This window comes from Trachinotus anak, unplaced genomic scaffold, assembly GCF_046630095.1.
Source record: "Trachinotus anak isolate AG129_WGS33_773 ecotype Australia unplaced genomic scaffold, CSIRO_AGI_Tana_v1 ptg000028l, whole genome shotgun sequence".
Classification (NCBI taxonomy): domain Eukaryota; kingdom Metazoa; phylum Chordata; class Actinopteri; order Carangiformes; family Carangidae; genus Trachinotus; species Trachinotus anak.
Window position 1 is genome coordinate 1,762,087 of NW_027273879.1, and position 10,773 is coordinate 1,772,859.

At 39.9% G+C, this 10,773-nt stretch overlaps 1 protein-coding gene across 1 annotated transcript; it reads right to left on the reverse strand.

The window, feature by feature from the left end:
- Window positions 1–417: 417 nt before the first annotated feature.
- Window positions 418–9,542, reverse strand: kmt5aa (lysine methyltransferase 5Aa). Its single transcript, XM_071466682.1, has 7 exons — window positions 9,298–9,542; window positions 7,550–7,694; window positions 7,099–7,378; window positions 6,848–6,935; window positions 6,063–6,122; window positions 5,453–5,643; window positions 418–4,955 (listed from the first exon to the last, which is right to left on the reverse strand). The coding sequence occupies exons 1-7, from the start codon at window positions 9,304–9,306 to the stop codon at window positions 4,745–4,747; spliced, it is 984 nt and encodes a 327-aa protein (XP_071322783.1). The 5' UTR covers window positions 9,307–9,542; the 3' UTR covers window positions 418–4,744.
- Between the last annotated feature and the right edge of the window lie 1,231 nt (window positions 9,543–10,773).

Genomic DNA, 10,773 nt, shown 5'->3' on the forward strand with positions numbered 1-10,773 from the left:
TGTCACTCTCCCATGTTCTCATTATATTACAGGTTTTGTTTTGCAATGTTGAGTTTTTTATCTTTCTGTTGATGTTGTTTCTTCACTTTTTCAGTAGTTTTTCGTTATGTGTACAGTTTGTCTTGCACTGGTTGTGTGTTCTTCTTGTGTATTTGTGTTTTTCTTATCTGTATGTGTCATTTAAATCCCCACCTGGGGACAAATAAAGTTTCTTGAAGACAGATAAAACAAATAAATAACTATATGAATAAGCAGGTGTTCCTAATAAAGTGCTCAGCGAGTGTCTAATAATTCACATTTTATCCCACTAACCAGTGAAATGAAGCTTTAGTTACACTGTGTTTTGAAATGTTTAACACATTTTTAAACTTGTGATTATTTATTTGAATAGAAGAACAAATCAGATGGTCACTCCTGTTACTTGCATATTACATCTTTATTCATCGACCCCAGCATTAAGATTTATTCAACGCTACAACAGCAAAGATCTATTATGTCCTAAAATGGCCAACAGGTCAGTTTTGCCCCTCAGGTATTATTGCATTAGTTCTACAAAAAAATGAAATAATCCAAAAGGTAACACATTTGTTTGAGAAAGGCTCATATGAAAAGATTTCACACTTGTGACACAATGCTACTGTTAGAGGTGGTGGGGGAAGTGTTGAGAGGGAAGTTCAAATGTATTTTCATGATTTACACACAGTACATTTCCTGAAACTTACTTCCTCACACGAGTTTACGGTTTGAACACTGATGATACTTTTTCCAACAGTTTTTGACTAAGATTAAAAAACATCAATGCAGGGATTCAATAATATACTGAACATGTGGGAAACGTGTTGTCGTCCTGTCATGATTTTGAAACACTTTAATGGAAAATCTTAGCAATGTCTCAAAAGAGAGAACGTTTGGTCAGGTCCCGAGTCAGCACAAGTTTGAGGCAGAGCTGCTACAAATAAGTAAAAAAAAAAGAAATGAAATTCAGAGGGTGTAAATAAATAACCTTCTCATTTCATCTACTCTCAGCGTTTTATCCACAATGTTCATATTCCTTTAAGACTGAGCCCCAGGATCCCCCAGAATAACTACACCAAACTCAGAATAAAAAATTCCTATTAAAATTGACATAATACAAGCAACAATTCAAACAGCACCTACGAGAAGAAGAAAGTGCTGCACATCTACATGAATGAAAATGTGTTGTCCTGCTAGAAAACATGAAGATGCACATCATGTATAAACTGGTGTGTATTTGTTTTAATCTGCTACTTCAGTGGGAGACACACACAAAAAAAGAAAAGTTTGGTGTCAGAACAAACACATTTGAATTCATCAGACTTGTACTGAACCAATAAATTCAAATAATGACTTTGACCTTGAGTGATGAGTGAAGTTTGGTGATAATCAATATTTATCTGACTGTCAACGAATCCCATGAAAAGACCACGACCAGCAGGTATCTACTAACGTGTGTGTGTGTGTGTGTGTGTGTGTCACAGCCTGATGAATCTGATTCCTGAGCCACAGAAACATCAGTGAGTCAAACTGTGTCACTGGGTCACATGTTCCTTCATCACCACGAACACACCCTGTTGACTCAGCCCCAAAAACTCACTACAGTGCCAAATGTGGATTAATCCGCCGCTGAAATTTCTACAGTGAGCAGCTGTTTGAGGAAACTTTACAGAAGTCACAGAGTATTGAGGGTCAGGCTGACGCACTGTTGGTTTTGTCTTTTCATTTGACTCGTTGACAGTAACAGAAATGTAAAATATCACCAGCCTTATCCTTTTAAAATGCTCCCAGGTGATAAAATAAAAGGATTCTACTGTTACCTGTCTAATGTGTTGGTTAGCAAGGATCAAAAATCACAACCGCTGAACTGCAGGTGGCCATTTTTCTCTGATATCAAAGATTATTCAAGGTAAAATACTTCTAAATCTGAAATTAGAGTCTGTATTGTTGAAGTTGAAACTAATCGATTAATCGTTTCAATGATTTTTCAACCAAATAAGGAAAATGTCAAACAGTCTCTACTGAACTGAACAGAATGTCTTTAGGTTTTGCACTGTTGGTCGGACAAAACACGACATCCGAGGATGTTACCTTCATCTTTGAGAAATGATGATGGGCGTTTAATAGATTGAGAATAAATCAAAATAAAAAAGTCAAAAATATCATTGCAGGCCCATGAAGTACCAATGTCATGTGATTTATGTCAAACCAAGTATAAACAAGTTCAGAATTAGAAACTGACTAAAAAACACTGAACACACTTCATAACAATTCGATTAAAAAACTGATCATTTATCTCTCAGTGATTTTCTGGATAAATCAAACAAACAAAAAAAAAAGGAAAAACCATTTAAAGTGTGAGACTGGAGCGGAACTGCCAGAACTCTTGGACCTTTCAGCTACAATTCATGGAGAACAGATTTGAAAAAGCTACTAAAATATAAAGTAGAAAAATGACCTGTTGGCAGTTCAGCTGTTGAACACTCCTCACGTGGAATAATATCTGGTGGTGAACAGTGCAACAACTTTGTGTTCAACGAGAACGGATGTGTAGAAAATCTGCAAAATTCACCAGGAGTGCAACAGTTCACCAAACCCATGGCTGCAGACACTGATGTTTGGTGTTCGTGTCCCTAAATGTGATATTTATCTGACATTTTCAAGACCTCTGTCAAAAACTGTTTACTGTGGAAAACTGTGGTTTTCCAGCTGATGCTTTAGCCTGTCTTATTTTGAAGGAATAATTTGACATTTGGGGAAATGACACTGCGCCCACATCTGTACGCTAAATATGAGGCTTCAGCTGGGAGGCAGTTAGCTTAGCTTAGCTTAGCTTAGCATAAAGACTGGAAACAGGGGGAAACAGCTAGCCTGGCTCTGTCCAAAGACTGGATGCTTTTATTTTGGAAACACTTGGGCTGTTTCCCCTGAAAACAAGTGAAGCTGCATTCCAATAAAGCTGCCCCTCCCCCCACTACAGTGATAACAACAATAAGACTGAGGTTGAGTTCAGTAAGCTTGACATGCAATAACAGATAAAAAACAAAGACACTTCAGCACTTCAGACACTACACTCTCTGGCTACTTTATTAGGTACATCGATGTATACCATTAATTTGTTTAAACAAATTTAACCTAACACAACAGATCTGCCATAAAATCTACATTTTTATATTACACTGTTCAGTTTTTGCTGATACTGTCTGAAAGGTGATAATTCAGCTCCATGTTTATTATAAAGGCTGCAGATGAACTGGACTGCATTAGATGGGCTAATCATGAGAAACACCCCTCGATATAATGTAATCTCAACACTACAAACTACAACCTCAATAATAAACATTGTTAAACTGACAGCTCTCTGAACATTATTACCTTTGTAAAGTTAGAATTCATGGCTGAGACTACAGGTGTACCTAATAAAGTGAACACTGAGCGTATTTTTCCTATAAAATAATTATTTGGTCATAGCTTTGTGATGTGTATGAACAGTTCATATGAGAGAAGAATTTTTATGTTTACTGTGTGTTTTGTGTTTGACTGGACAGAAGACTGGAGGATTTGGATTCAAAGTAAATCAGCCACAGAACGTAACAGGAATTAATCAACTCCTCCAAAACGTAAACACAATAATTACTGACATGAATGTCAGACTGAACTTAAAGTAAATTAACTGTCAAAAATGAAACTAAAATATTTTCCCCAAAATGTCAAACTACTCCTTTAAACCGCCTTTGACTTTGCAACAGCAAACAAATAAATATATTTACATAGTGCAGTAATACAGACAGTGTCACCGGGTGAAGAATTCATACGCAGGTGAAATTAAAAGAGACCCGACTAATGAAAACACTGATGACATGATCATATCAGTGTAGGTGTTAGAAATTCAAACCATCTTTAAATGGTTGAGTCCGTTTGTATCAGTGTGTCACTCACTGGTTTATAATCAACTTTCATATATATTCAAAGAAACGGAACATTAAATTAACTGGAGTTTCCTGAATTTAATTCATTTAATTCAAATATGATCTTAAATATTAAAAAAATATTATATGTGTTAAGAAAAAAAACCCAAACAAAATTCATTTGAGCAGTTTCTGTATTCCTGTGTAATCTTGTAAGACTGTTTAAAACGTATAATAAAAAAAAGTATAATCCAGTGTCAAATACCCACAGTGCCAAGTGAACCATGAGTGTGGTAAACTATTACACTCTGTGTGAGTTTTAATGGCTGAAATTAAATTCCACTCTGACAGAACATGTTTTTAAAAAGGGTTTGTAATTTGCATCTGATAATTCTCGCTGATCCAAAAGGGCTCTGGGGCCATAAATAGAAGTATTGCTAAGTATCTAACCACTAATTAAGAAAAAGCAGTATAAAAATGCAGAGCATTATCTACCACCTGCATGCTGTAGAAGCACTGTTCTATAGGTAATACAAAATGTACAAAATAAATGTGCTGCAAAACAACCAGAATGTTTCATATACACATATAAATAAAAGTACAGATGTCATCTGACAAGGCAGATGGACCTCAATTGAAATGTGATAAGTGTTCGATCAACCGCCCCCCAGCCCCGTTAACAGTTACTAAACCCATCCAGCGCCGTTAATACTGGAACATAAAGGGTACACATTCTGTTTCTAAGGCATTTTGTACACTAGCAAATAGGAAACACAAGTGTTACTGTATGTTTCCCTTTTTTTTTTTGGAGGTCCCCTCAATCAGTATTTGAGCCATGGGTGAGCTGCGATGGAGGCTTTACTGCGGTCTCCATAGTCATAGAGCAGCTCCTCGCCCTCGTCAATGTCTCGAGAGGCGACGAGGATGAGGTGAGGGACACCGTTGATGTCGTGGAGTTTGGTTTGGCAGTTTCCATTTTTACTGTGATTTATCAACCTACCCATTCGACCAGTCTCTTTTGTGGCGTCCACGCTGTTAAAACAAAAACACATTGATCAATGATCAACTGAACAGCATCTCTAAATTTCAACATTTTCCAATGAAGTTCTGCATTACTCGTAAAGGCATGAATTTGTCACTGTACTGCTGAAAGGGCTGAAACTTGTAAAGCAGCTGTTTTTCTTCTTCTGTTCTTTTCCAAAAATGTATGCACTTTACATTTTAGGACACTTTTATTTCTCAGGTCACTTTTGGTCAGGTTACTGGTCAAAAGTCAAATTTTCAGAGGACATTTTTTAACATGCGACAAGAATATTTCACAGTTGTCTTCATTGTGAAGTATGAACTGAACAAATAAAAGGTCTCCTATCAAAAAAACTGTTTTTATTTGTGATGTTTTGTAACCGTCTGTCAACATTTAACATTTACCAGTAGAAACTAGGTGTCCATTCAAGAGCCACATCTTTATCTGCATTTAAAGGTCCAGTAATAAAATGGCTTGATAATAAAAAAAAAGTAGAAATGCACACCAGTATGTTTTGCAGAGGTACTGGAAGTAGTACATGTAGCAGCCAGTGGCAGGGTTTTGGGCGTATTCGGCCTCCCTCTTTTTGGCGTCAGTGATCTGCAGCAGGTCTCCGTGGTACTCGACCACGTACTCGCCTTTCTGGAAACACCGAGTGGCAAACACTGCTCTCCCCTTTCCTTCTATGTGCTGCACCTTTAAAAAGAAAACATGGGAGAGGGTTTCTGTGAGGACACACAAGCTGGCTCACTTGTAGAATACTGCTGGTGCACACAGCTGATCTTTGTTCATGTTTGTTTTAGAAAAGCAGGGGTTATTGTAAAAGCCTGGCTTGACTGAGCCTGACTAAATAAACCAGGATTAAAAGGCTAAATTTTGCCTGGTTAAAAAACTGAGCATTCATGACTTTAAAACACAGTTTCCATACATGAAGCGTAGATCATGTCAATTCACAAAGGGCTACTACACATAAAACATCCAGACGACATTATCTAAACTTGTTTAAACCTGCATTATTAGAAGAGTTTGTTAAAAATAACCCTGGCTTAGTGGTTAATGTTGCTTCATGAAACACGCCACAGACGTTAGAGACGGAGGCAGAAAACTCAATGTACCTCCATTCCTTCCTCTATTCCCTTTGTGATGAGATCGTCTATGACCTTCTTCTCTTCACACTGATAACAAAATGAAATGAACAAAATGAAATGAGGAGGTTTTACTGAAAAACAGCAGACTGGATTTCTCTCTCTCTCACACACAAACACGCGAATATAAAACATCCCTGTTGGGAATAGAAACAATGTGAACTTCAAACAAGCAAAATCTGAGTATAAAAAAAACAAACCCTCCCCCATCTTTTTTTTCAACAACTCGACTCTTTATCAGAGTAGGGAGGAAAGTTTCCTCATGATCCTTGTCCAGGGATGAGGTTCAGTTTTTATTATCCGATATTTCAAGTGCAGTTACATACTCACGCTCTTTTCTTGGGCTCTTGGAAGCTGTCAGATTATTTTTTCTCTGGCTCTTAGCTTTTTTCAGATGATTCCGTCTTGGCCTTGCGGTCAAAGTCTTTCCCCCCTTTAAAGGGGTCTTAGGTAAGGTTATGGTCACGTGTTACAAAGATAACCAGTTGAGGTGAGGTTGGGGTTATATCTTAGGGAGCGTAAACCTATGGGCGACGTTATGGAGGCTACGTCCGTCTTTATTTTTGTGTTGCAGTCCAGCCAACAAACTAAGGTAACCCTTTCTGATGAGACCCCCACTTTTTCAAAAGTAACCCCCCCCCTCAAAAAAAACATATTCAAGCCAATACAGTAATATCTGGTCCAAATTTAATTAAACAGGTATCCCAGTTCATATAATAAGCTGTTATATGGAATAAAATATAATCTCATCTTACCTTTAGCTCTGTTTCACTTTTTCTTGAGCTTCGTCTTATTGGGTAGTAGTCGGTAACCTTTCGGTTTTGGGAGTTTTTCCCGGCTGCACTTTAGTGGAAAAAGAGAATACAACAAGTATCACAACTACGTCAACAACCATCACACTATTATGTTATTTGATAGTGTTTCAAAATATCTTCAGAAGAGCCATAGATGCCAGCGTGATGACGCGGTGCCACGGCGGCGGGATATAAAAATGAATCGTGCGTACATTCTTCGAGGTGGTTTCTTTCCTTCGACCTTGGGGCGGGCCGCTCTCCTCTGGTGGCGGACGCCTCTCCTCTGGCGGCTGTGGAGAGCGCTGCTGTTGTCGGTGAGGAGAAGACTGTGACACAGGCTGTTGCTGAGAGGCAGGGAGGGTTCGGCAGGGGAACGAAGGCAGGTCTGAGAGCAGTAGAGCTGCGGAGGTGACGGTTGTTCATCTGACCAGCAGGGTGAACACTGGCTCTTCGAGGCTTTTGGTATAGTGCTGATGGTATTTGTTCTCCTACCTGGGAGGAATCAGGAAAGGGTGAATGAAAAAAAACAACTTTCATGTGTTTCTTGTTCTTCTACTCTTACATAATCTGCTGAAATATAAAAAGAAACAGCGATCTGTTTGCTCTCCTGTGGAGTGATTACACGCTAAAACCACGTAGAGCCACAGCAGAGCTTACACTCACCCTCTCCCTGCCTCTGAACATCATTTTGCTGGGAGCTTATTGCAGGGCACCTCCCTTCCTGTGTCAGCTTGATCGTGTTTTCGTCCTGACCGGGTGATGCGGACTTGGTGCAGCTTAAGACAGTGACTGAATTGCATACAATATCCTGTGATTGCAGAGAGAAAGGGGGAGAAAAGAGGTTATTGTGCGACTTGAATATGCTCTGGGAAAGTAAGAGGAACATTTCAGGGATTATTCACTCAACTGCAGCATCAGGTAACTTAGCTCTGTCCAAAGGTGACAACATCTGGCCAGCATCACCTCTAAAGCTCTGACAGATGTCTCATCTTACTCTTGGAAAGACAGTCAATAGGTTTCCCAGGACGACAAATGATTCCTTTAAAATGAACACTACCGGAACCTGATAAAGGTAGAAGTCGGATATTACCACTCAACATATACATTATGTCCCCTACACCTGCTCCAACCTGCCTCCAGACCAAGAGATGTCATAAAACACAGCGTGTCCCAATATGACAAAAACCAAGACAAAAGCTGCAAAGAACATAAAAGAGACACTGAAACATATCCTGCAGCGTGTAGATGGAGACGGGCGAGAAATTAAAGAAAAAAACCTGAATGCATGAGTGGAGAAACATAACAAACACAGGTGAACTGCACGGCACAAGTCAGCAGTTAACATCCAGTCATGCAGGTATAAAAATACTGAGCAGACCCAAAGATGGGAAGAGGAAAAGATCTCAGTGACTCTGAATGAGGTTTCATTGGTGCAGCATGGAGCTTCTCTGCTCAACTGGCTGGTGTTTCAACAGGGATATTATGGGCAGCAGTAATGTGCAGCTGTAAAATCTGCAGAAATGTGATGCAATCATGTCAACAGGGACCGTGTTACATGCATTCCTCTAAAGGTGGCTTTCAGCGGTTTCCTCACACCTCAACCCTCCGTCATCTCTGTCTCTAAGAGCTACACAAAGGCAACGGGACCTGCTCGAGAGATGTCCCACCTCTCATCCTAAAAGGCTCCTTCAGCCTTTAGAACATTTAATGCCAATGACTTGACATAAAAGACCTCTAACATGGGTTAGACGGGATGTCATGTTGTTGTATGCTTCCATTTCCCCATTCAACTTTAATATCATATGTGGGGTTTTTTCATGACAAAATTAAAGCAAATCAATGAAGTAACATAAGAAAATAAACGTAAAATTGCCTTGTAACTGTATTTGAACGCAGCACTGAATGTATTTTCCACCGGTGGTGTGGGAGGGGCCCTGAGGAGGGGACCATGCTGGCTCCACACCCACACCAGCTCTCCAGTCATTCCCTTTAAATCAGGAGTCAGGGTGCAGACAGGCCTGCAGGCTCTTTACTACGAGACAAACTAAACACACTAAAATACCCTTTTTTAACTGCAACCCCCTAAAGCACAGATGCATGTGTTTGTTTGCGCCGTGTAATGTGAGAAAGCACTGTTTTCCTCCCGTCCCCGGCGGAGGGGCACATGTACCGCCGACTCCTAGCTAATGTTAGTGGAGCGCTCCTCCACAAAAAGCCCCATCCGGAGCGACTGTAACCGCACTAACGCAGTGAAACCTCCCGTAAGTGTGATACTGACTTCCGTAACGCAGCCACACACGAAAAAACACGCCGGTCTCGTTTCTGAAATAAAGCAATGATCCACTTTAGCTCGCTTTCGTGTGAGCTACTTCGCCGATGTTTGGTTGCGATGCGCCGACACGCAAACTTACCCCGTTCATGACTTGTTTTCGTGGCTCCTCTCTCGGCTCCTCGCCCCTCGCTTCCAGGGGACAGAATAGATGAAGTTCTCCGCCGGTTCGGAGGTTAACCTTGCCCTCCCGACACGGTGGCCCCGGCCGCGGCGACTGTGTGCCCGTGTGTTGTGTTCAAACTGCCAGCAGCTCAGCCTCCGCAGCTCCGCAGCTCCGCACCGCCATTTTTCTCCGCGTACATGAAGGAGGCGAGCCGGCGCCACGCCGCCCCCTGCAGGCCGGCAGCCGCACTGCAGGCGTGTGTCTGCATACAGTGCCTTACAAAATAACATCTATTTCTTTTCTTATTCTTTTTAACTTATTTTAATTTCTTAGGTTCTAGTATATTTTTTCTGATTTTTTCAATAGCTCATGGCATCAGGATAGAGACAGGATTTCATTGCATTAATTACTTGTTTATTTCTGTTATTTCTGCATATGGCAATAAAGCTTTTGGATCTTTGATGCCAATGTAGCGGATCATACACAAACCCCCTGTGGAACTACTGCTCATTCCCGTCACATGCACAGTGTAAATGTCTATACAGATTATATTTATATAGTTTTTACATTGTCTATATTTTTTTTGCACTACATTCCCCATGTCTTTATCATTATTGCAAATATCTTTGTTGTATATTTTTTATCTTAATTTTATTTTAATCTTAATCTTAATTTTTAACTTGTAAATTCTACTCTTATTTTACCCAAAGTCTATTTATGTTACTGTTTGCACCAAACACCAGCACAAATTCCTTGTATGTGGAAACATACTTGGTAATAAAACTGATTCTGATTCTGAAACACAACCTTTGGATTCTTGTAGGTAATAATAATAAGTTTAAAAACTGCCGTTTAAAGTTGACCAGATCTCTAAATATTCGAGTCTTCAATAAGAGTGAGTTGGTTGGTTTGTGTTAAGCAGTTTTGTTTGCACTATGAATGTGAAAACAGGATTTATATTTGTTGAATACTCGTGTGTGTGAAGGAATAAGAGTGCACCAACATAGTGTACAGTCTGATGACAACCCTGTTTCACACATGGTCCTCTAAACCCATAAAGTCGGGTGGAAGAGGTGGACATGAGCATATCAGTGCGCTGTGAATGCGGGTGCCACCATTAGCTCATGTTCTGAGCAACTAGTTGTAAAGGGGGATTGCTATGATATTCATAGTGAATTTCTGTGGTTCATCTTGCATGTTCATTACAAGACTTGGCATATATAAGCACAGAGATAGACCCTAAAGTTAATATATATGGCATTCTATCTGGAACACCTGGTTAATCTGATGCAGCCTAACCTCAAAAGCCAGTCCACTCAGGCGTGACAAGCGGCCAATAAGTAAGTTGGGTCGGACACTTTGAGAAAGCCCAAGGGACAAACAGAAATAATAACTTTTTCAATTTTCCATTTTTCTATCCAACATTCCATAAATAGAAAAATCGACTCCAAA